The sequence below is a fragment of the Crocodylus siamensis genome, chromosome 1, assembly GCF_052110815.1.
Source record: "Crocodylus siamensis isolate JL-2025a chromosome 1, ASM5211081v1, whole genome shotgun sequence".
Classification (NCBI taxonomy): domain Eukaryota; kingdom Metazoa; phylum Chordata; order Crocodylia; family Crocodylidae; genus Crocodylus; species Crocodylus siamensis.
The window spans coordinates 218,232,839-218,258,901 of record NC_143395.1 but is presented as its reverse complement, the minus strand read 5'-3'; the positions used below and the strand labels follow the sequence as shown (position 1 = coordinate 218,258,901).

The 26,063-nt window shown below is 46.4% G+C and overlaps 1 protein-coding gene across 2 annotated transcripts; it reads right to left on the bottom strand.

Annotated features, from left to right (window-relative positions):
- Window positions 1-881: 881 nt before the first annotated feature.
- LOC149874140 (beta-1,4-galactosyltransferase 3-like) lies at window positions 882-25,797 on the bottom strand. 2 transcript variants are annotated; one of them, XM_090056724.1, is made up of 7 exons: window positions 25,650-25,797; window positions 24,369-24,859; window positions 11,376-11,611; window positions 10,700-10,890; window positions 7,641-7,760; window positions 3,757-3,861; window positions 882-1,640 (listed from the first exon to the last, which is right to left on the bottom strand). In XM_090056724.1, the coding sequence occupies exons 2-7, from the start codon at window positions 24,604-24,606 to the stop codon at window positions 1,469-1,471; spliced, it is 1,062 nt and encodes a 353-aa protein (XP_089912850.1). In that variant the 5' UTR covers window positions 24,607-24,859; window positions 25,650-25,797; the 3' UTR covers window positions 882-1,468. The 2 variants fall into 2 exon arrangements, with proteins under 2 accessions (XP_089912850.1, XP_089912860.1); XM_090056734.1 differs by lacking the exon at window positions 25,650-25,797 and adding an exon at window positions 25,382-25,615.
- Window positions 25,798-26,063: the final 266 nt, after the last annotated feature.

Below are 26,063 nucleotides of genomic sequence, written 5' to 3'. Positions count from 1 at the left end.
TGTGCTGAAAAATGGCTCATTCATTCGATGAGCTTTAGTTAAAGTGCCCCCGCCGCCATTTTTCAGTGCAGGGACACTGATATGACACTCCGGGCACTTTAATTAGAGCAGCTCTCGGAATCACTCTAATTAAAGTTGCCCCCCCCCCCCGCTACTCCTGGAGCACGTGTATAAACATCCTAAGGTTTTACTCAGGTTTCAGTGTCTAAAAGAGGTTAGTCGGTACTTGCTCAAAACACCTTATTTAACTAGTTCTCAAATGGTGAGCATCCACATCACAAAAATAACAAGCCCCCTTTCTTGCAGTCTCAGAATGCTAAAGATTGCATGCATGGACCAGGGAGATGGCTCTGTTTCACCTTCAGCGGGTGCTCCAGGGGCAGGAGTTTGGGGTAGCTGGTACACGGGAAAACCACGCACTGTAGGAAGCAATCTAGTCCATTACACCTACAATACTGGTCATATCCATGCATTTTTCCAGGCTTATTATTGAAAACTATTTAGCTTAGCAACAATGAGAGCAAAAACCCTTCCCTGCAGCTATAAACTAAAGTCTAAGATAACCCTTTTCTAGCTGTCAGAGCTACGTGGAATGTTTTTTTTTCTTATAGGAATCACAAAATACCCTCTCAAAGGATATGTTGTAAAGTTGCCCAATGAAAGCTTTCCTAGCAGAATCCCAGACAAAATCCTTCCATTAAAAAAACCAAAAGTGCACCTTATTCACAGATCTCCAATTACAACTGCAGAGTCAGAAACAGAACCAAGGAGTCCAGTGCCCACATTCTCACCCTAACAGTTTGTAGACAATCCTTTAAAAAAAACCCAGTGTAGAGAAACTTTTCAAACTTCATATTCAGTAGGCACCTTAAGATCACCGGTGACTTTAACTCTTTTAATTAACTTCTCTGAACAAAATATTTACAACATGTAACAGGTGGAAATATAGTAATACTTTTTTTTCTGTACAGACTCTTCCCCCCCTCCAAAATCTGGGATTGAGTTTTTTCCCTCCCAACCAAAATAGAACACTTACAGAGGATGGCTTCAATCCCAGTTACCGTTTCAAATAGTAAGCAGCAGGACAGTCAGAGGTACCTGGCATTCAGCTCTCCAGCAATGGAATGCGGTGCTCAGGAGTCTCTAACTCGGAGGACTTGTCTGGTTGTGACTAGAACTTACACCTCTAGGCTACAGTTAAGGGGTGGGACGTGCATGTGGCTCAGTAGACATCACATCTGACAAAGCTTTAAAAGGGATTCTCTACAATAGGCCAAATCCCATAAAGTAGCAGTTGTGCCTCGTTCCTGTGGACTTTTCTTCTAACCTTGTATGTTCCTTCAGTCTGCTCTACATTTCACCCGTCTTCTAAACAGTTTTTCAGGAGTCTTTATGGACATCATCTTCCTGACTAGATGCAGACTGGAAGCTCCTGGACTCCACTCTTGCCACTGACTACCCTAGTAACTCAACCTCTTTTTCCTTTCTTTGCACTCTTCGAAAGCACTCGGGGAATATATCCTATGTCCACTGTGATGTTGGTATACAGAGGGTGCTTCTTCCTAGCAAGGAGTATATACTCTATAGTATTCATTCCATCGTCCCTCCAGGTTTTTGTGGTATCGTGCAGTGGAGCAGGCCTAAAGGGAGAAGAATACCTGTTCAGATAAGAGGTCAGTAAGGAAAGATAAAGACACACACATTCATCTGAGTGAACACAAAGTGAACAAACTTCAGAGGTGAAAGCTAGACTCAAGATTATTTTCATACAGAGAGGCACCAAATAAATACATAAACAAACCCTATTCTAGACAGGCATAAAGAGGAGATCTTTGTGTTGAGGAGCTGACTAGCAACTGCATAGCAAGGCTTGTAAACAAGGAGGGTGATCTGAAACTAAAAGGGGAGACAAGCCATGGACTTCCAGGTAAAGGGGATAGGCAATGTTGCTGCTTTGTACAAGCAAAAAGAGACTGGCAACAGCAGATACTGCATGTGTTGGAACCCAAAGACTTTGTTTGAGGAAACAAATGTGGAGAGGAGAGATTCAGAGTTGTACACAGCTTACCACAGGTTCACTTGTACACATAGAAGAGCTCAACATTAAAAATAATATAAACAGAAAATCTGAAGTGCCAGTGTGTACAGCCTCCATCATACATCAACCAATAGTTCCCAACTCTATTGTGTATATAGGTCTGGGGGCGTTCATGTTAATGGTAAGTGGTAGGACTGTGCTAAGCTTTGGTCCCTGATTCGAAGGAGATTTGGCCCAATTTGGTGGCTGAATATCCAAATCTGAATTGAATCAGAGGGCCCTTTAATCTCTCCAAATTGAATCGGAACCCTCTGAATCAATTTAGAAAAAGAGCCAATGATTTGTACATAGATACAGCTTTAAATGCTTTTTTCTACATACTGCTAGGTACCAGGAATGCTGCGATGCTGGGGTGCATGGAGTGTCCCACAGGAGCATGGGGGAGATCCCCAGCACGTTCAGCAGCAGACCTGGAAGTGAACTGGAAGCACTTCCAGTCCACTTCCAGGTCTGTTGGGGAGTGCACTGGGGGTCCCCCTTATACCCTCCTGGATTGGTGACTGATGCCTCCTAGGTCTCGGGGGGCACTCGGGGTCCTCCCATGGCCAATCACCGAACCGGGGGTGGGGACACCTTCTAAAATGCTTGGCGGCAGACCCAGAAACGGATCAGAAATACTTCCAGTTCACTTCCAGGTTTGATGTTGAGCACGTGGGGGCCCCCCGTGCTCCTGTGGGATGCTCCATCTGCCCCAGCATCGCAGCATTCATGAGCTGCACTGGTACCTTGAAGTATGTAGAAAAAACATTTAAAGCTGTGTCTCTCTGAATCGCTGATTCTCCAAATCAGCACTGAATCTTTAGATTCAGATTCAGTCAAATCAAATTGAGGACAATGATCTGAATCAACAAATTGAATCATTGTCCCCAATTCAGGCTGAATCCAAATCGAATACGACTTGTTTTGCACACCCCTAGTAAATGGGTCCAAATTAACTACTGTACTCATTTCTTTGGAAGACAGCTTTCCAATTTCTCACGTTTGGAAAGGGTCCGCATAAAGCTAAGTTGTCTACAACACCTTTGTACAGGCCTTTAAGGCATTTATCATGTATATGAGATGTATGTAAAAAGTTTTGAGGGAAGGATCTTTAAATATTTATAAGACAGACTGAATAACGACTGTGAGTGTTGTCAACCCAGAATAATTTGATAGTTTTAAATTTGAATCTCTGAAACTCTTGAATGACAGCTATCACAAGAGAATGCTTGAAATCATTCTTACTATCTCAAAGTTAAACTGCAATTGAAAAATCTACATTTCAATTATTTCGCCTCAGGAAGAAAATACAGTTCAGCTGTAACTGGCTTCAGACTCACTGTTAGCTTCCAGTATTTCTGCTACAGCAAATGTTCCCTTTCCATTAGTCTGTTGGCTGCCCGTAAAAAAGGACAGGAGTTTGACTTAACTGAATTATGACTCATGCAAGGCAAGAAAATGTTTCCGAAGGTGAACTCCTCAAACTATGAACTTAGAAAAAACAGCCAGTTTTCTTTAAATGGCAGTATTCAAACATGAGGGAGATGCAGTTTCTTGGGTTGGGCCTTCTGTCCCATCAAGGAAGGCAGGTGAAAGAGTTCTATCGGTATGTCATGCAGATCAGGGACTGCTCATGCAGGAGTCCCGCCATACTGAGGACACAGCATGCCTGCTGTTACCTTCTCAGGAGTTCTTCCCTCCCTGCAGTTTGCTCCTGATCCATCATTTTGTAGCGTCCAAGATGAATGGGGGTCCGGGCTATTTTCATTCCCGCTAACTGAATCCTTTAAAATGGAAATAAAGCAAAATTTGTGTTTATACATAAGGTTGCTACCTCTAAGCTCATCCTGGTATCAACACAAACAAAGAAAAACAAAAAAGAGCTGAAAAGGCAGTTCACTGAATCCAAGAAAAGGAAATGGCATTTAATAAATACCCAATATTTATTATATTTACATGTGCCCCCAAAGCATACAGCAGCAGGGCACCCCTGACTTACTCTTTGATTAGAAGAGAAATGGCTATGATGCTTGGTGGCTGGGGAGATAGAAGATCATTAAAGCAAAGAACAGACTGGGGAGGGTCATCCACAGAACAGCTCCCACATGTCCCCCAAAACAGTGTTTCATAATATAGGGCTCCTGCTGCTAAGTCAGTAAAAAAACCTAGACTCGGTCTTTTGTCTAACAGCTGTAGTTTCTGAAGAGAACTCATGTTTGCATTCATGGGAATTATGTGATCGGAGTATTTCCTTTGTGGAACACCAGTGGTACATAACATGTACTACAGATGCAGTGTGAAGTGGCCAGTGAAAATGCATTATTACTAACATGCAAGTAAAGATTGGGGTTTGGAGTACCACTTTTCAAGTGCAGATAAGGCTCCACCTTACCAAACCACTGCTACCGTTATCTTTGTTAAACATGCTGATGGTTCCTTCAGGTAAGTTTGGTCAATTAGCACTTTTAAAGTGTCTCTAATTTCATTTAGTAAAATTCCATGTATAACCAGAACTGAGAGGAGAATGACAGCAGCAAGGTGCAAAGCAACATTCCTGCTCTGAAGGCATTAGGAAGGGACCAGAGTCTCAAAAAGTATTTATATTACACTAAGGATATCAAATAATAAAAGCACAATGGGTGTTACTAGTTCACTAGGAGGAAATGTTTAAGCATTAGATAAAATACCATCATCTCAAATTGGACCACAGCCGGGGGGTGGTATTTTCTGAGTGTTAACAAAGAGCACTGCACATTTCACCAGGAAAGAGACATGTCAGAAAGCTCAACTAACTTTGCTGTTGCAATCCTTACTTTAACAGCAATAATGCAATTTGAATATTAAAAGGCTAAGGTAATACATTATTTTAAAAAATAAATCAGAGAGATCATTCCACTGAATTGCCTGTGCTTTATAATGCTAACATTTAAATGGTCCCAATTAGACTAAGATATTCACTTCTTATAGGAGGTGAATGTGGAGGATAAAGGTACTTTCTGGGAATGCTGCTTAGCCATGACTAGCTAACACAATGTGGAGCACCATTATCTGGCTATATGAACTGCAAGTTAATGGTTAATATGGTGGTAGCTGAAGTCTACTCTTAAAAGTTGTGGTCTAATATGAAATCCTGATAGAGAAGGAAAGGACAGCAAGGGGTCATGCCTAGGGTTACCACACATCTGGGTTTTCCTGGACATGTCCTTTTTTTGGAACCTCCAATCTCTGTCTGGGTGATGTCTGAGAACCAGTGTCCATGATTCTGCTTTGCTCTGCTGGTGGGAGGAGGGAAGGCAATTGGAGACAGGGGGCATCACATGCGTCCATGTGCAAACACACGTGGCCAGAGTGGTGGGAGCATCCCTGGCAGCTGGATGCTGATAAGTCTATGGGGAGCGATTGGAGGGTCAGGGCTTGGGGATTGTGCAGGGAGCTGTGGGAGGGGTATGTGCGTGCACATGCATTTGAGGGGTGTGTGTGTGCATGCACGAGGGAGGCTGGTGCCTGCTGGCAGAAGGTGTATGAGCACTGGGCCTGTGGCAGGGCAGGGCAGGAGACAGGAACCTGCCCCTCCAGAGGGAAAGGGGGGCCCCTTTAAAGACAACGGGGAGCTCCATGGCCAGGTTGGTGGCACCAGAGTTGGTGCCCCTGCTCAAAGGGCAGGGCTGGCCAAGAGACACTGCTCAGGGAGGGCGTGGCAGTGCTGCAGCCTCAGCCCAGGGCGGGGGTGGGGTGCAACAGGCAGCCTCTCTTCCCTCCAGCCCATGCCAGGGCCAGACTCGCTCAGCCACCTCCTGCATGAATTGGACTCGCTGTGCTGTGGCCTGGTCAGGACAGGGGCAGCTGGGGGCCCCTCTGGCAGGGCTGAGGGGAGAAGGGGGCTGTGGGTCAGGAGTGAGGGTCAGCAGCAGGGATTGGGGGGCTGCAGGTTGGGACTGAGAGGCACCAGCATAGCTTAGGGGTGGTGAAGGACTGTGGGTTGGGAGCGAGAGGCAGGGATGGGGGCTGCAGGTTGGGAGTGAGGGGCACTGGCAGGGTTAGGGGGCTGTGGGTTGGGAGTGAGGTGTCCCCCTGACAGGTGTCCTCTCTTTTGATACTGGAAATATGTTAACCTTATTCGTGCTACCTTTCAAACTCAAGTCCATTTTTGCCATTCCTTAAGGTAGGGCATCAGTGTTTTGTAGAGCAGATCCATTTTAAGAGTATCAATCTAGTCACTTAATAAAATCACTATTGGCTTTAAGTGTTAGTCTCTACAGTCTGAATAATCTTTGATTAATTTCCACCTAAAGGGTTGGGCTGCTGATAACAAGTACTTCATTCTCACAGGATGTTTCATGAGATTTACTTTCTTTTAAGGCAACAGGCTTGATAGCATACACAGATGAACATAATCCTCCTTCCTCGCAATAGATTTCTTCTTTAATGTTAGTAGAATGAAATTCATAGGACTCTTGCATGGCACTTTACCGTTGATGCCTCCATGTTAAAAGAGTATGTTGGGCCATGAGGGTCTTTGAGCAGATCTTGTGTGGTGGGTGGAGTGTGAATCTTCTGTTTCTTTTTTGCTTAGGTACCATTTATCCTGATATCCCATTCCTTAGAGTGAATGCTGAATCTCTAAAAAAAAGTTGTATGTTCCTTTCTCTGATGAAAGCAATTAAGCTCCTGTTAAACACCTAGCTTTCCATTCCCAGGAGCACAATACTTAATGAAACTCCCACAGTCCTTGAACAAAATGTTCCATCGAAGTTGCATAACTTGTCACATTGTGTACGAGCAAGAAAACAAGTAATATAACCACCCCATTAGTTTGCCTTAATGTCCACTGACAAAGAGCAGTATCACAGGTGAATTACAGCTACAAAGCTCACCAGGGAGACATGGCCAAAGATGTCTTTACCATGTACTCTGCAGAGAATCACTAGGCAGACTGCAATTTAACTCTCATATCATGTCACCTCCCTAAGCAACAGAAGCTACAAGAAAAATGATAACATTTTGCAAAGTGACTCACATAGTACACAGTACATATGCCTTTATGATAGGTCACAGTCTGCAAGTATAAAGATAGGAATCCATAAGTTACTCAGTTCCCAAGTACTGCACAGTTACTAAACAAGTCTCTTGGGTAGTATGTACCATGTCCTGAATCCCCTACTTTTAAATCAAAATCCACTAAATGTCTTGGTTACCTCCTGGGTTTTCTCTCTCATCAGCCAGTGCATTCCCTCCTACAGAGCTGTCATGTTCAGAGGCAGTCAGCTGTCAATGACAGGTGGTTACAGAGCTTTTAGGAGAACCCTGGAGTCACTGGAGATGCAGGATTATTACACCGTGCAATGCTCTCTACCATTCAAAGTGCAAAGCTCACAGAAAAATGCCTCTAATAAAATTACAGATCTAAACATCTCCCAACACCAGCAGTCCTGCACCAACATTTGCAGCATTGAATTTTAGCACTCTGGAAATTACAGATGTTGAGGATGAGTGCAAGAAAATGCAAGTTTATGTTAGAATTTTAGATTCCTTTTTAAAATCGCTCCATCCTTCCCATGACTACCTTGCAGCAATGTCGTCTTCACTACCAGCACCCCAGTAGGTGTTAGGAAATCCATTCATCTTCATGTAATGATCTGGTGTCAATGCAGATACACCCCCAAAAAAGGACAAATATGGCAAACTGGAGAGGAAAACAAAATGTCAAAAATCACAAGCTTACATCAGTCACCACGCAAAGCATCTTATGCTGTAATAAGCAGGGATCTTAATTTTAGATTTTTAAACAGAAAACTATCTGATAAAAAAACCCTAAAGTTCTCAGATTAAAACCCCCCTAATCTGCATTTTTCCACAATTAAAATGAAAGGCCACTGTATATATAATTGGGTTTTTAATCAGACAATTTTGGATTTTTAAACAGAAAACTAGGATCCCTGCTTATTACAGCATAGGACATAAATATCTATATATAGGTATCAGATGAACACAATGTTTTATTAATATATTTACAATTTTAAAGCAATCTGGAAGTCTACCAGTGCCTCAATCATTATATAAAATAAATTCTAAATACCTAAATATTTTAGCGTTTGATTTTGTTTTGTTTATCATAGAAATTAGAGCTTTCCCTGCCCCCTTTGCTCACCAGGATGTGAGTGCAGCTGCAGCTGTTCCCACAGCTGCTTTGTGGCACTGAGCAGCACTGATATGCCAGTGCCCTGCCCCTGCTCCTCACTCCTACCCCCCTGCACCAGGCCACGGATCCAGCTCCAGCTGTCCTGCCTGCTGCTCTGTGGCTCTGAGCAGTGCCAGCCCCGGCTGTTCTGCTCCCCGCACTTGTACCCAGGCCCCAGTGGTTCCCATGCCCTTCCTGGGAAACCCCTGACTGGGGTTCAGGGACTGGGCTGGGCCTATCGTTGGCTAGACAAGCCCCTTCTCTTCCAGACCAGCCTCCCGCTGCACAGGCTGCTTTAGTGGGCCAGGGGCACTCCAGGCCCGTGTCTGGAGGCTGCTTCTACTTGGAGTGCCCCCCCCACCATTTCTCTCTCTCTCTCTTATACCCCTCCCACTGCTGCTACCCCCAGCCCATCACAAGCACACACAGAACCTGCTGCCACCCCCTGGCACCTCACAACCACCCCCCCACCCCACAGGAGCCCTCCAAGGCCAGCAATGCTGGCAAGGCCTCAGGCTGGGCAGAGTAATATGAGGGCCAGCTGTGCCACTCCTCTCCTTCCCTCCCCACCCCATCATGCAGTGCATCCGCAGCCACTGCCTCCAGTGCTAGCCCCAGCAGAGCTGCCAGCAGCTGCTGCAGCCACAGGCTGGCAGGTTGTGGTGCAGCTGTGCAGTGAGGATGGGGCAGCAGCCACCAGCACACCAGATGGGCACTGCTCACCCCCAGCCCCTAACCCTGCCCTGAGGGCACCTCACTTGGTAAGCATGGGCATGGCACATGCTTCTGCTCTCCCTTCCACTGAGCTGCTGCCCATGTCACCCCAGCTGGGAAGCACTTCCAGCCCCAGCCTGAGCCCACTTGGGATGAACCACAGCAGGGCAAGGTAGCCCACACCCACCTGGCCTTGGCCCACGGTGCAGGACAGGGCAATTGCTACCCACACAACCCTGCCTTGCCTCCTGCCCACCCTGCCAGCTCTCCCCGCAGGCCCTGGTCCCACTGGCAGCATGACCCTCACCCAACCTACAGGGTCCCCCCAGCCCTTCCAGAGTAGGTCCTCAGCTGCCCCTCATCCCTACAGCCCAGCCCTGAAAAGTCCTACTTACCCCAAAGGCAGGAAAGTGAGTCTAAGCCAGCGCTGGCAACTCAGATTTTCAGGCCTCCACCTCCCACCCACTCTGGACAGGGCTTAGGGTTTGCTGCCTTTTTGCAAATAGCTGCTGCAGGCTGGAACTCTGCCAGCCTGCAGAGAGCTGTTTGCAAAAGGGGAAACCCATGTTTTCATGCTTCAAGGGGGGAAATCCACATTTTTCTTCTTTACAGGGGAAAATCTGTGTTTTTCCGTGGGAAATGGTTAACTCAGATCCCTGGTAATAAGACATGTGCATCTTCCTCTCATCTTATTGACCTGTATCAAACAAGAAGCTGGACAGTATTTACATGTGTATGCACAGTGTGCGAGTTGTCAAATGAAGGTACCTGGTAGAAAGCTTTAGTCCTTTTATAATAGGACCTCAAGTTTTCAATGAAGTTCAACACAACAAATTCAGCATAGACTGCTTTTCCTAGCCCAGAAAAATTCAAAGGCCAACTGTTCTGCAGTTGAAAGGCATTTTTCTTCCCCACTGGGAAGGAAATACTGTAATTCTGCTCAAAGAAGAAGGAAAAGTTAATTACCCATCAGTTGCAGAATAGCAAGTGCCAGTTTGTTTGTGCAACTACTGAAAGCAGCAAAGAGCTTCATTTAATGTCAGGATTAGGTCTGCTATGGTGTGTTCCATAATAACTACCTAGCTGTGGGGAAGGACAGCCCTAGATGTCAGAAGTGACTGTAGGTTGTAGTCTTCCCACCTCTCAAAGACAATTTGACACTGAGATTTCTACTTAGCAGGAGCACCAGGTCACAGTGATGCTCCATATTGCTGAATGCCCCCAATCCTGCACCTGCTGGAAGGAAAGGTTAACACAGACACCTCAGTGTCAAGTAGCGAAGGAAAATTCATTGGACTGGTACTCTAACAAATAAAACAAACTGCGGGCAACGACTGAACATGCTATATTTAGGTCAAGTATGTTCTCCCTGCAACAGCCAATAAGGTGGAAAATGCAGTGAGGTCGTGTCCTGCTATATCAGGGGTTCCCAACTTTTTTATGCTGAGGACTGACAAATCGTGGACCGGAAGTGACCACAGATTGGCAAACTGCAGACCAGTAGTGCCAGCATACTGCAGGCAGGCAGCCAACCCTTTTTTTGCTGGTCCATGGTCACTTCCAGTCTGCGGCAGTCAACTCTCCTGCAGACCAGCAGCCAACCCTTCATGGACCAGGGGTTGGGAACCCCTGTGCTAATCATTCAAGTTTGGGCTGTTTGTGCCCTCAGAAGGAGCATACTATTTATTCTATCAAAAACGTCCAACCCTAATGTGAACAGAGGCTCTTGCCTGTATTGGAACTTGTCCACAGCACTAGCCATGTGTTTGGGGAAGTATTCATCACAGATGTAGAGATTATAATCATTCTCAGGAACAAGGTCCACATCATGCAGGAGGAGGCAGTCCCAGTCCTCGTCCTTCAGGACTTCTCGGACACCAACGTTAAGGAGCTTCGCTCGGTTAAATGTGGTATTTCCAGCCTGGAAGAGAATATGTGCAGTTATTCACTCACCAAGTCCTAGAGTACAGCAATGCAAACTGGTTCAAGCTGAGTCTTGCGGCAAAGACCCCCCTGGACATCAGTTTGAAAGGGAGTGAAACAAGCATTCAAGTTGTTAGGCACTTTTGAAAGTTTTAATCACTGTCTCCATAATAGTGCCAGCACCTGTACAAACTTCAGAAAACTGGAGCCTTTTGCCCAATTAACTATACAAAGGAGTCTCATCTTTGAGAAACAAAGAAATACATTTTTAGCTACAAAGCCCTTCACATCCAAATTATGCCCCTCCTCCCCTTTTTTGCACAAAGAAGCTGGAAAATAGAAATGTAGCACAGCTACCAGCAACAAACAAAATACAGTACTCGTCTTCCCAATCAGTCATCAGTTTTCACCATTTAATTCAATGCTCTCCCTCTCCCTGCTAATCCTTAGCTGAAACACAATATACAGGTGGGTTCAGTTTACCTGCTGAATCAAGTAGATGCCATAATGGAGCTGCTGGCGCTGCAGGAAGGGATGAAGGTAATAGAGAAGGTGTCGAAGGTACTTTTCCTGGTTCTTGTGTGGTATAATGATGGCTGATTTGTAGCGAGCCAGGCAATGAGGAGGGCTGTAGCGGCCACCAGGCTGAACAAAGGGATTTTTGTTAATAATTGTTCTTTCACTGGGGAGCATATTGAAGCTGATCGTTAATGGACCAACTGCAAGAAATATAGGAGAGAAAAAAGAAAAAGAAAATAGTGAAAATGTGGTGAATAGAAGAATTTGATTCTAAAATACAACTCAAATCCATCAGGGGTGAGCAAAGCCAGGGGTGAGGGGCAACTTAATGGGGTTTTAGTGAGCTGGGGGGGGGGGCGGAGCAGCAGCTATCTGGCCCTAGGTCCATCAGCCCTGCACCCGCTGCTGGGGGTGCTGGACAAGGTGGGTGGGCAGGGTCTCCAGGGCATGCTTGGCCGGGCAGATACGACAGGGCCGTGGCTAAGCGGGAGGCAGTGTCCAGGAGTAAGCCGGGTGGGTAGGCCCATGATCGTGGGATGGTGACAGCACAGGGCTGGGGCCCAGGGCAGAGCTGCAATCCCTTTCCCACATGTCCCGGTGACAGACACTAGTTCCATGGGCAGAGACATGCGGAGAGTCGATCACAGCTGTCCCAGGCCCCAGCCCATTGCTATCACTGCCCCACTATCCTGGCCCCAGTAAGCAACTGCCTGTCCTGCTCCTGGACACCCCTCTATGCCTGCCTGAGGCCCCATCCCACCCGCCTAGTTAAGCGCACCCTGCCAGAGGAGGTCCTGGGCCAATCTCCATGGAGACCCTGCCACCTGCCCGCTCTGCCTGCTGCCCCTGGCAGTGGGTTGGGGGGTAGACAGGCCAGGGTGCCTGGGCAGTGGGGCCAGGACCAACAGCAGTGGAGACACTGGCAACAGCAGCTGAGCTGAGTGAGCCACCACCCCAGAGGCTGCCAAGAAACCAAATCTCTCTGCTGTGTTGCCCCTGCCCCACTGCATGCCCAGAGGCAGCAGGACTGGCTGTATGTGCCCTGTGCCTGGCGGGGAGACCCACCGCAGGCTGGATAGAACCCCTTGGCAAACAAAATCTGGCCTGCAGTCCACTCCTGGGATAAACCCTCCCATGTCAGCTGCTGAAGAGACTTAACCTGTAAGCAACATGAAGCTGTGGAGGCTGGTATAGTACAGTGTTTGTCCTACTGCAGTTTGAAACCTGCCAGTAGGTTCATTCAATGGTTCTTCCACAGTTTCATTTCTGCGTGTGTTGGCTTCCCATTGTTCAGGCTACCACCAAAGACCTGACTTCTGAAAAGTGTACTGTGTTAACTATAACGGTATCTTTAATAAAAAGTTATTCACCATTACAGAATGGGTGAAGGGAAAGTTAAAGAAATAAGCATATCTGAGTTTTACACCCCACCCCAAATAAAAAGATAGCATCTCTGCTGCTTCTTTTGAAGCCTCAAGGACAAAAATATCTGAAATTTGATGGCTACATCCAGATTAGTTTAGTAGACGGAAGCTAGAAGGCAAGGCTGGTTAACTGGCTTTTAAAAAGATTAATTCAAATATTTCTTTTTAAAAAAGAAACCTACTGAACCTTACATTTGAAGTATGACAACTTATATTAAGGAATGGAAAGAAGCAACAGGCTAAAAATCTGGGACCAGGGTTTGAAATGAAAAAACAGCTTGACAGCTACAGACCCTTGCAAGGGAAGAGAGTAATTTCCATATCTTAGTTTAATTCAGTTCAATAGCAGGCTTATCCACATTTGAGAAACTGACTAGGGGTCTGAAGAATCCGGGATGACTGTTTTGCTGCTACAAGTCTCTGAACATCAACTAAATGCGACTTGCTGAGATCTACAAGTTCTAAACACATGAAGGATGACAACCAGGAAGGGGGGGGGGTGTCATTCTTTACCCTCATTTAATAAATCAGTTTTAAAATCAAAAACCTGTATCTAGTACATTTGCTAAAAAAAAAAATGCGAAATTTTAAAATACAAATTTGCTGCATCTGAATTGAATTTTAATTCCCATGTCGACACGCATCACAAGTAACAAATTAGTCATCTGCCAAATAAGAAATGTCATTTATCCTTTTTTAACATAATAAATGTAAAATTTAATGAGCATATGTTAAATTATGTAACTGCTTAAATACACAAACCATGAAAAGCTACAAGTTATATTTAGCTGCAAATCAACATGTCTAAATGGTTACCAGCCAGTAAGAATCCACTTTCCATAAGGAAAATAACTAAAATGTATAAATGCAAAACAACACCAAAATTATTTAAAGCAGCAAGCAAGAAATCTTAAGTTAAATCATTAAGATCAGCAATTCATGATCACCAAGTCAATCCATTCTGCTTAAAGAAAGGGCGCTGTCCTTCTGCATTACCCAAAGACAAATGTCCTTTTTCCAACAACAGTCTGAAGACCTATTGGTCTTTAGCAGTACCTGACATATTTCCCAAAGCCATGGCCTCTGTCTACTGTTACACAAGCAGGTGCTCTGGAAATCAAATCCTTTTTAATATGAGCTTATTTCCAGGGTTTTTCTCCTCCCATACCACGTCTCAGTATTAATGGTGGTCAAAGAGAGGAGTGACTGCACTGGCACTAGCCTAGTGCTTAGGGCACTTCACCTGGATGAGGGGAATGACTGAATGGCTCCAATGAACAGTTAAGTATTTTATACAGAATGCAGATGTAACTAAGAGACACGTATCCCAAATGACCGTTTAATACAAAAGTTAGCGCACTTTTGAGAAGTGAAATATCTGGGTCCACGTACCCCAGATCCAAGAAGGGGTTTGAAACTGGATTTTTCCATGTCTCAGGTAAATGTTATGACCATTAGATTATCAAGTAAATTTTGATGCCAATACCAAAATCTTCTCTACTAAAATTCTGCCACATTTGTTTTATTGAAATTGAGAATGGCTGTTCTTCAGAAAATTATGCTATGGAGGCACAGCTCCAAATTATTCTTGCCATGGTTTTGTGATTGTTATGATTGTATTGGGTACTTTACAAAACCTTTGGTTTCCTGTTCTGCCTTAAAAACAAAACAAAACACCCCACTATTATCTGTAATGTTATATCTAACATTCAAAGAACTGAGTTATTTTAACTACATGCTTCCAACCAGCACTCTAGTGGCAGTCAGAGGTGGCTGAACAGAAGATAATGAAGCCTCATGTTCAGACTAGATTGCACTGATGCTGTGGCACTCCCAGAGAACATAGGAAGAATAGCTACTACCACTCCTCGGAAACATCATCATTTTTCAGTGCAATCAGGGACCTGTACTATGCAAGACCAGATTCTGCAGCAAGAATCCAATAATAGACAAACCCTAACTTCCAAGAAGTGCTGTTTCCCCCCCAATGCTATATAATAGCCTTCATTTCTGTGCTCTCCATTCCCCCTACAGCCTTGCAGCTGGTGAGAGAAACACACTAAAATTTGTCCAGTTGTTTCCAAGTTAATTTGTTACGTTCTCCATGGCTGCCTGGCTCCAAACCTTAAGTAATCCCAAATCAGAAGCTCTCTTTCAGTATGATCCAAGGAAACAGGGAGGTTGAGAAGAAAAAGGAAGCTTTTAATCTGGGGACATGACCCATTAGAGCCAAAATATCTGGCCCCCTCACAGTCCTTGGCTGCAAGCTTGAACTCCAGATCTGGTTCCTTGATCCTATGCTGTTTAGCTCCGTGAAACAGCACAGGAAGTTAATCCAATTAACCCCCAGCTGCGAGTAGGGGTTTTGCAGCTGATAGTGATAGCTGGTTTTTAAGAAGGCATATTGGCCCATACCGATCTGATTTCCGATACAGCTGAGTCCAGCTGATAAGTCTGCTGTGGTGAAAGTGGAGGGGGAGGGAAGGGGTGTGGGGGTGCAGATCAACATGCCCCACAATGAGGGAGGGAGTGAGCCTGGGGTAGGCGCTGCCCAGCCAGGGCAGGGTGCACAGCTGTTGCTGCTGCTCCTGCTGCTTGTCCAGGAAGGCATGGGGGGTGGGTGCCCCCAGATCCGCGTGGGGTGGGCTGAGGCCAGGGGCCACACTACACTATGCTCAGGGTGTGTGGTGGTGGCAGCATTGGGAGCCCTAGGTCCCCCCCATAACCTCCACTCTGTGCTGCTGCCACCCGCCCCAAGCACAGCGCAGCATGGCCCCTGGCCCCAGCTGCAGCCTGCCATGCGCAAATTCAGGGGGCCAATGCCTCCCCCCCCCACCACTACTCCCCAAGCTCTGCATGTACACACAAGCATTTATTGGCCAAATTATCAGCCACATCAGGCCAATTTCCAATACATCAGTCTGATATCAGATCGGAACTGATATAAAGAAAGTTGTCTGCATCAGTGCACTCTAGTTGTGAGGGAAGGGAAGGCAGTTGTTGGTGGGACGGGGAAACAAAAACAACATTGGGGGAGTAGCTGGAAACTAAAAAGCAATGCCATGGGAAGTACACTGAAAAAACACCATATTGTAGAGCAGGAGTGGACAATTATTTTGGTTGGCGAGCCACTTAGCGAGTGTTGGTGAGCTGTTGAGTGCTGCACACATAAAATGATATCTTCTGAAAATCTTTCAAGTTATAGATAAAAAACAAATCATATATTAAGATCAAACATCTACTGTAAAATATTCTAATTTTATTTTTAAAAAACGTGTCCCGATTTGTTTTTTTGAGTAGCATATGATTGCATAATAGCTCAAAATAAAGTCTTACCCTTGTATATTGTGTGCATGTGGGTGGGGGGTGCAAGTGCATGGGGGGCTACCTGTGCACTAGGTCCCAGAAGACAACCAGGGGTGGGGGGGCAGAGATGCAGAGCCAGAGGGCATGTGCAGCAGAGCTCGCCCAGGCAGTGCATTACAGGTGTGGTTCAGTCCCTCTCCCAATTCAGCTTGCGATTGCCCCTGCAGCAGTCTGCATGGGACTGAGCCCCGCTTACTCCAACCAGGGCAGCCTGCATTGCGCTCCCATCCCACACCTGCTGATGGCACTGCCAGACAGTGCACACAGCTTCCCAGGCGGCTGCTGAGGTGGGGAACTACTCAGCTTACTGCACCTCCCATAGCTCCTCCTCCTCCTTCCCCTGCAGTGCTGCTTCAGGCAGGAGGGAAGCAGTCTGTCAGCCCCCTTCCACCCATTTGGCCATCCACAAATGGCTGCTCATTGCACTGGGCAGGTGCAAAGCAGCTGGGAGCTGAAGCTACAGCCCCATGCACTGGGGCAGGAGCTTCTTAGCTGCAGCTTCCCCCCTGCCTGAAGCAGCACAGCCAGGACAGGAAGAGGTAACGGGAACCAAGCAGTACTTGGGCCGCAGCAGCAGCCCCACTGGGAAGCTGTGTATGTTGGCTAGGGTAGTGCCATCAGCAGGCATAAGGATGAGCAAGAGCAAAGCACAGACTGCCCCGGGTGGGGAGCAAGCAAGATTCAGCCCCATGTGGGGGGCAGCCATCAGACTGTATACAATCAACCAGCAGCCCGGATTTGGCCCACAGCCTGTATCCCCGCCTCCACCCCGTGTTCTAGATTCCATAGACTCCAGTTAGGATGAATATGGTCTATATTTCAGGTCTTTGCCACAAGTGCTGGACAATTTTATTTTCAAGGAAGCTTCAGGTTATAGGGCATAGCGCTGCCAAAAAGCAGACAAGATCCCCATGTACTGAAGTATTAGGTGTCAGAAGGATGTTGTAGTCATGATGTTTGAGGAATCACACTAGAGACCAGGATTGCTTAGGTGTTATCATTTTATTGGACTAACTGCCTAGATGGAATAAAGTTAAATCAAGCTTTCAAATGTCTGGCACCCTAAGAAATTCTTGACTCTCGTTTAAGTATTAAGCACAGCTCTGCCACGGCTATACTATCACTCGCTTTTTAATGGCGGTCACCATTTATGTGCAGAGTGCTTTCCAGTCTGCTGTTTACCACCACTGGTTAGCAGAATGATAGGGAAGCAAGTATAGAGGGGCTCTTCTCTCTGAACTGCTCACTTGAACACATAAAGCTTACAAAATGACTTGCAGAATAAAGAAATTTCAGAACAACTGAATCAATATTTATTAAAAAGCATAACATTTCTTCCCACGTCCTTAAGCCCTGGCTCTTCATTTCTAATAGTGGCAATGAGAATATAGGTCTCAACTTGTTCTGCAAATAGAACAATTCACTTAAGACTGTCCAAGGGATTTTACTGCATTTGGCATAATTTATACCATTTTGAGTGAACCTGGAGACCTCTTGTAAGTCAACTTGAACCTTCAAGAAGTACAACTGCCCTCTTCCACATTTGTTTAGTTAAAACAGAGAACGGCTATTCTTCAGGAAGCTGTGATGTATAGATGCAAGAGGCAAGGATTTACACTACCAGTACTGTATAAGTATATGCAACTTCACTGACTTCAACAGGACTTTTGAATAAGCAAGATCTTTAACACAGCAACACAGAGGATATAATGCATCTATTAGGAGAAAGTGCTAACCTACACTGAGTTTGGCAGACCTTATTTACAGAGCGAAGTTATATTGGTCTAGTTTTGTGTTCCCCATGTATACAGACCCTCGTTGTTTAGATGGAAAAAAATGTAGTAAAGCAGCCTTAGTTTAAGCATCAAATCCTGAAGAGAACGGGGCCCTTCAAGTACAATTAAAGGGGAAAACCTTTTCCACAAAAAAGCCTTAGGCAAGTACCTCCCCCAATACAAAAGCATCAGTCAGACAACAAAACAGGGACCACACATCACCACAACAGATGGTCCCACTCAGAGAAGTCCATGACAGATGGGAGTAAAAGGAAAGACTAATATAAAAAGGGCATTGGACAAAGTGCACCCTTGGCATAAACCCATTTAATTCAGCATTTATATCAGCGGGAATCTGACCTATTACATCCAAATCCAGCCTCTTCACATGAAGGAGGAAGTGGATACCTCTAAATAGAATTCCTCACTAGGAATCTGTCAGCAATATGCTTCCTTCTGATGCAAGTGACAGATGAGCTGAAAAAAGCCAGTACACAAAGCCAAACTGCTTTCAGCTGACATAATGCACAAAGTGAAATGCATAAGGTTACCAGGTAAATGCTAGGGGAGCTGTTCTCAACTTTATAGACTCGAAGCCCCCTTGGAAAATGCCAGCTTTTATTTATCTGTATTTAAAGAGGGAAAACTAAGAGCACTTTTTCTGTTGCAAAGAACTCAGGGAGACTGTAATAGGTTGGGATGTTTTTAACACTAAGGATTCCTATTTGAAATCTGTGTTCACCTTGTGAATCGTGTTTGCACACTTTACAGTGCTAACACCATATGACGCCTTAAAATCAGCCTGGTAAGGATCTCGAGGCACTCCAGGGTGCTACAGTATCCTGGCTGAGAACCACCATGCTAGGAGGACTTAACTTTGACTGGTGGCCTCAAGTTAACAGCATCAGCTCTACTTTCAAAAGAAAGAAGTTATGACAACTGGCATTTTCTTAGGCAACAAACTGTGAGAGAGAAATACGGGATTTGTTTTTGGTAGTAACAAAGACATTAAATATTTAGCACAAAGAAAGAGAAAGGGCTGATAAAAGGCTCATAAAAAGCCTGATCCAAGATTTTTCCACTAACTTCAATGCGCTTTGGATCAGACTCAAAATGACCTGTCTATTAAAAGTCTTTCAGCTGAGAACTTCAAGAATTACAGTTGAAATCTCATTAAATGGAGCCTAAGAAATGAATATTAGCAGAAAGGATGATTGTGCTTAGTATGTGAGATTTTGAATAGTGATGAGACCCATGAGAGAGGTTTACAAAGATCTACGTCTGTTTATTAAGAATGTATATACCAGGGGCATCCAACCTTTTTGAATGTGGGGCCAGATCATGAACTTTTTATCACCCAGTGGGCCGCCGAGCCATATTCAAAGACCTCACAGGAAGAAGCATCACATCAGGAAGTGATGTCATGTGATCTTTGACACCAATGAAGTTGTAGGAAGTGATAATGAAATGGGTCTGGAAATGTGGTTTAAAATCCAAAATAAAAACAATATAAAAGCAACAATGAAATAATACCAAACACTTGACTAAAATAAACACGATCACTTCTATTCACTTCACAATGAATGAAAGAATAGAAATCAAAGGGGGGTGCAAATGCAAGTGCAAACCCCCCCCACACACTCCCCAATCCAACCCTGCTAATACCCAGCAGTCAATTTAGATTTTGAAGAACAAGACCTGGGGTCCCTGTAGCCACCTGCATGTTATTCTGTGGAAAGAGCAGCAGCTGGCGGGAGAGAAGCCAGTGAGAGCTTACATGTGAAAGTCTTCAAAAAACCCCCAAAAGCCAATGAAACAAAAAACAACACATCAACAACCTACACCTCTTCAGCCCAGCTAGCAAGCCGCTCACAAGGGAAACTGACAGCTAACCCTTTCCTCTCTGGTGTGGACCTGACCTGGCACTGACCCCTGACTGTTGGGAAGGGCTGGCTGGGGAGCGAGCCTGGCTAATACCTCCTGCCAGGGTGCTGCTAGCTAAAATGCTAGGGGGTGGTGACAAATTCAACACTTTGGGGAGAAGCTGGAGTGTGCATATTTTTAACAGGGGTATAGGTTGTAGCCATGTTGGTTTAAGCACATCAACAGACCAGGTTCTTTGGATCCAGGAGGGGCATAAATCAACTGCAGATACTTCCTCAGCCTGAAAAAGGGTGTTTGTACCCAAAAGCTTGCAAAGAAGAATTTTTCCAACTATTTGAGTTGGTCCAATAAAATTTATTTTTTATATTCTCTTGGTGTAAATATTTTCCACCTAGTGCAGAAAAAGCCCAGGGCCCAACAGAGCCCTGAGCCACAGCAGGGCAGGAAGCCCCTCTCCCCCCAAACTGGGCACTGCCACGGGCAAGGAGCAGCCCCCAGACCATGCCCAGATTGGGGGAGGGGGGGGGAAAAGAGATAAGCACATGCGCAGAATCCACGTCCCCTGCTCAAGCTCCAGATTCCTTCAGACAAGGTGAGCACTCCCTGAGCTCACACATGCACAGTAGCTAGCGCCCAGGCCAAGCCAATGCTGACCCCATGGACCGATTCCAAAAAGAGAGGGAGTTGAGCCTTGGCATATGCGCGGTAACCACAGCCTGTCTCTTGTTCTTCCCCCACAACCAAGGTTGGGTGTTAGGCACCAGGCAGGAAGGGCCCTGAGGCCTCCCCTCCCCTCCCCACATCCTGACAGTTGCCTTGAGCGCCACAGCCCAGGCGCATCCGTGCAGAGAGGAGACCACCATGTTTTCATCCAGCAACAAATCCAGCCCCCCCACCCCCTCGGTGGGGAAAAAACCACCCCGGCCACAAGGTTTCTGCCCACCCTAGCGGCCTTGGCGCGTGCGCAGAAGGGCTCCTCCCACACCAAAAGTGTTTATTTTCGTTTCCCATCGCAGCAGCTTAGGCCCCAGAAAACAGCTTGGCAGGTTGCATGGCGGCCGACAGGCCGTATGTTAGACAAGCCAGGTATATACCATTTTAGATCTAAAGAGAATAAACACCTTTAATAATAGCATGCATTTGAAAATTCACTCAGATGAGGTTTGTACAGAACAGAACACAAGTGCTTTGGGAAAAATCTTTTGCTTTTCTTTTAAATAAGGGGGGAAAAGTGTTGTGTGTTGGAAAAATTAAACTGAAGCAATCTTATTTCTTAACCTGCATGCATACCAACACTGCACAAGACTGCTTTTTTAATCTAACAATGCAAGCATTTCACAATTCAATTCTACTTTTCCTTCAGAGGTTTCCACAGATGCTAATTACTCTAGAGGGAATGATCTCTTTGAGCCAACTTTAATTGCTCTTCTGTTGATAGCTCCAAGCAAGCCATCACTCCTTGCCATCTGATGACTTGCAAACAAATGATAGCATTCACAATTTCTTCTTGGGGGTTACTATAAAGTCCCCTACTTAGTTGCTTTAGATGGGGAAAGGGGTCCTTGTTAGTACTTACTACTCTCTCAGCAAGTGTATGTTCCTCTGCCTATGGCTGGGGATCTTAAGGTCACCAAATCTAATCCCTTGCTACCAAAGCCCACTCTTTATTCAGAGACTCAAAGTGACCTGATGAGTTCCAGCTAATGGTGAAGGTCAAGGCACCATAAATTAGCAGCCATGCCCAAAAGGCTCAAGGATTTCAGTAACTATGAGGAGTTACTCACCAAAAATGGTTACTTCTAGAAGGCAAGGTTCTTTGGGTGAATCTGATATCTTTTATTAGAGCAACTTAAATAATTGGAAAAAAATGTTAAGTAAGCTTTCAGGTTCAAAAACCCTTCATCAGGCTAAGGAAGTTTCAGGAGTTGGTGCGTGCTCTTCCTGGGTGGAATGAAAAGTAAAGAAGCCAGAGGCTGGTCTGGTCTGCATACAAGACAGGCAGTCAGTAAAAATGTAGATTGAGGAGTCAATGGGTGAGACACAGGCTGGGGGGGTGGGGGGGAAGAGAAGGGGGATGAATAGTGGAGAAGTACCTGGGGAATCGGATGTCAGGCAGGTTATAATGTGTCATAAATCCCATGTCTATATTTAGTCCACCTCACCCATCTTAAAAAAGGCTTTCACCCAAACAATGACACTCCTCCAGAGAGAGAGATGGCATGTTTGATATAGCCACCTGGATACCACATGAAGAACTGCTGCAGTACACCAGAAAACCCCCCATAAAAATCGCACACTGCTGGTTATGACTTATCACCCCTCCCTCAAACCCATACGGAAAATCCTCAAACAATTGCAACCCATACTAGAAAGAGACCCTGTTCTTACAGAGATCTTCCCAGACCCACCCATCCTAGCCTTCAAACACTGAACAAACCTCGCTAACCTCATCACCAGAAGCCAACTTCCTCAGGCCCAGAACACACCAAATGGATCCAGACCATGCCATGAGAAGAAATGCAAAACCTGCCAACACATTTCCACCACCCCCACAATTACTACACCCCACAACAGAGCCATCAGCATTCCTGGATCTTGCAGCTGCACCTCCAGAAATGTAGTATCTCATCCAGTGCACCAAATGCCCTGATGAAAAATATGTATGAGAGACCAAACAACAATTACGCACCAGAATGAACGCACACTGGAAATCTATCAAAGACAGAAATACCCAATTACCTGTGGGGGCACATTTCTCACAAGAAAACCACTCTCTCTCCAATATCTCAGTCCCAAAAATCATGGACTAAATATAGACATGGGATTTATGACATATTATAACCTGCCTGACATCTGACTCCCCAGGTACTTCTCCACTATTCATCCCCCTTCTCTACCCCTCCGCCCCCCAGCCTGCATCTCACCCATTGACTCCTCAGTCTACATTTTCACTGGTTACTTGTCTTGTATGCATACCAGCCCAGTCTGGCTTCTTTACTTTTCATTCCACCCAGGAAGAGCACACACCAACTGCTGAGACTTCCTTAGTTTTTGAACCCGAAAGCTTGCTTAATCATTTTTTTCAACTATTTAAGTTGCTCTAATAAAAGATATCAGATCCACCCAAAGAACCTTGTCTGCCTGTGTCCTTAGACCAACATGGCTACAACCTACCCCCCCTACTTCTAGAAGAGTTACGGCACACAAGCACAAGATATGGGAGAACAGCATAAACATTTCCTGTGTGGTGGCAGTGTATTTCATTTAAAATTCAAGTGACACAGAAAAAATACCAAAGCTTAATTAAATACTGTTATAAGCCTTGTAGAGAGTCTAAGGGCTTGTCAGTATTAGTACAATGTTTACCTCAAACAGTTTACTACAACCAGTTGCACTACATACTCACAGCAGCTTTATTCACAACATGGATACACATGACCTAAGTTTATGCACTCACATAAGCATCCTAAGGGTATCTGAGCACCTGTCAGCACATGGTGCCTCAGAGAAATGGCTACGGTTTACAGCAGGTATGTATGCAGACTAGCCTTGAACTACAGACTTGATGTACCATACCATGCAGACAGCTAGTAGGGAGGACAATTGAGCCCAACCTGGTTACAAAGCCCAGTTTTAACTTGGATTTTTTGAAAAACACGTTTACAAGTAGCTGACTTCTTCCTCTTCCACTGAACTACTAGTTTTAAATGTAGATTAAAAAGGAAACACCATTATCATCCAGACCTTTTCAAACCCTTGCCAGATGGCAGTTAGTTGGGCCCAAACTTCACTATAGCTTGCACAGTAGGTTGCAATGGTTCAGCTTGCTGCTAAATGGGCAGTTGGGACATTTCTTTAAGTAGACAAAAGGTACAATCCATGCCGCAAAACTTTACAAACTGTGAACTGATGTGCATCACTCATCAAGGCCACAAAAAAGAGCAAAACACTTTCCATCTTGGTTAGAGGACTAACTGCAGTATCTTCCTGCAATATACTCTGTCAAAAATTGTACTTACAGCCCATCACAGCATTGACTGCTCGTAAACTCTGGTGGCGCAGTGGCAGAGACAGGGACTAAGCTTACACTGCTCAGGACCATCTATACCGTTTCATAGTCTCTATCACAGGGAAGTCAGTTTCCAATACCTAGATTAACTGCTTTCATCTCCAGTTTGGCCCACAGAGCAGAATTACTAGTAGGAAGGCCTAGTAAGACCACGTTAAGTTACTAAGATGTACTGGCACAGGGCGCTTTCTAGCTAGTTCCCTGCACAGAGTGTGCTCATTTCCCAGAAACACCCCAACCCACACCCACAGCAAGGCACTGAAACTAGATCAGCAAAAATGTGCTGTCGCTGAAACTGGGAAAACAAGAAGCAGCACCATCTCAACTTGGTTTTACAAACCTTTTCCAGGGGAGAAGCCCTACAAACACATGCATTTCACTTTTGCAGAGCGCGAAGCATCACGATACTGAAATGCAGACAGTGGCGGCTTATACGCACCAAATATTGGAGACTGGGCTGCGCAGTATCGCATGGTGTCCTTGTTCGGCGCTTGGGTGAACAGACTGAGGTTTGAGTACACATCATGTGTTCTGGAGTAATCCAAGGCCCGAGGTGCCTCCAAAATCCCCCGGAACACACTGGTTGCTCCACCTCGGTACAGGATTAGGATAAACAATGCTTGAAAGCCAGCGAGGAAGAGCAGAAAACAGGGATTTTCCACGCGAGACAGGGACATGGCTAAGGGGCCAGCAGCAGTGAGACCAGCCGTGCTACATCTCGTGCTTCCCAGTGGACACTGGCATTTTCCCTCAGAGCTGTGGAGACAGCAGCAGCTCTCCCTCCTCAAGAAGCTGTGGGGCCGAGCCAGGGTGCACGGGGGGCTGCATGCGGTTCCCTCATGGCTCCACTGGGATGTCTCAGGCCTGGGACAGAAGGCGACGGCTTGGCTGGCAAGACGCTCCCCGATGGCTCCTCTCTCTGTGTACCACCTGCCAAGTGGAGCAAAGAGCAAGAATCATAGAAAATTAGGGTTGGATGGGACCTCAGGAGATCATCTAGTCCAACCCCCTGCTCAAAGCAGGACCAGGCCCAACTACATCACCCCAGACAGGGCTTTGTCAAGCCGGGTCTTAAACACCTTCAAGGATGGATACTCCACAGCCTCTCTGGATGACCCATTCCAGTGCTTCACCACCCTCCCAGTGACAAGGTTTTTCCTAATATCCAACTTAAACCTCCCTTGCTGCTCCTTGGTCTGTCATCTGCCACCACTGAGACCCGTCTAGCTCCATCCTCTTTCAAACACCCCTCCAGGTAGTTGAAGGGTGCTATCAAATCCCCTCTGTTTTCTCTTCTCCAGACTAAATAAGCACAGTTCCCTCAACCTCTCCTCATCACTCCTGTACCCCAGCCCCACCCACAACCATTTTCACTGCTCTCCTAAGATTTCTCCACACCCCTTCTGCAGTGGGGGGCCCAAAACTGGAGAAGCACTCCAGATGTGGCCTCACCAGTGCAGAACAGAAGAGAATAATCACTGCTCTGGAGCTGCGGACAGCTGCTGCCCTGCAGCCCAAGGTGCCTCAGCCTTCCTGGCAACAGGGCACAGGAAACCCCTTCCCCTGCTAGAGGCCCCTGCCCCGCCGGGCTGCAACCCGGCTCGGCCCAGCAGCCCGCCCGGGGGGGTGCTGGAACAGCTCAGAAGCGCCCCCCCGCACGGGGGAGGGAGAACAGCGCCGCGGCCCCCCCACCCTGGCAAAGAGGGGGCCGCGCCCTCACCCCGCGCGCAGCAAGAGCAACGACGGCCGCAGCTTCCGTTCAACCGCCGCCCCGCCCCGCTCATTTGCATAGCGGCCCCGGTGGGCAGCTTCGTCTTCGCTCCGCGGGACTCCCACTCCCGGCCTGCACCGCGAGGCGGGAGGACGCGGCGCCGAAGGGCCGGGGTCGTGCAGGGGCGCTCCCGCACTGCTTGCTGGGAGTTGTAGTCCGCGCCTGATCTGCGAGAGGCCGAGGGGAGCACCGGGCTCTAGAAGGAAGCAGAGTGAGGGAAGGGGTTGCGTGGGTGAGGACACGGCTTTGATCAGCTGCGCTGCACTTTTGGGCCCGCCCCCTGGGGGACGGACAGCCAATCAGAGTGCTGGGAGAGGGCGGGCGCTGCCAGGAGCAGAGAGATAAGGCACTGGGGGACAGGGC

Coding starts and splice junctions, on each gene's coding strand:
- LOC149874140 (XM_090056724.1), bottom strand. CDS start 24,606: ATGTCCCTGTCTCGCGTGGAAAATCCCTGTTTTCTGCTCTTCCTCGCT. Junction 11,612..24,368: donor AGCCCAGTCTCCAATATTTG/GTGCGTATAAGC, acceptor TATTTCTTGCAG/TTGGTCCATTAACGATCAGC. Junction 1,641..3,756: donor AGGGAAGAACTCCTGAGAAG/GTAACAGCAGGC, acceptor TTCTCCCTTTAG/GCCTGCTCCACTGCACGATA.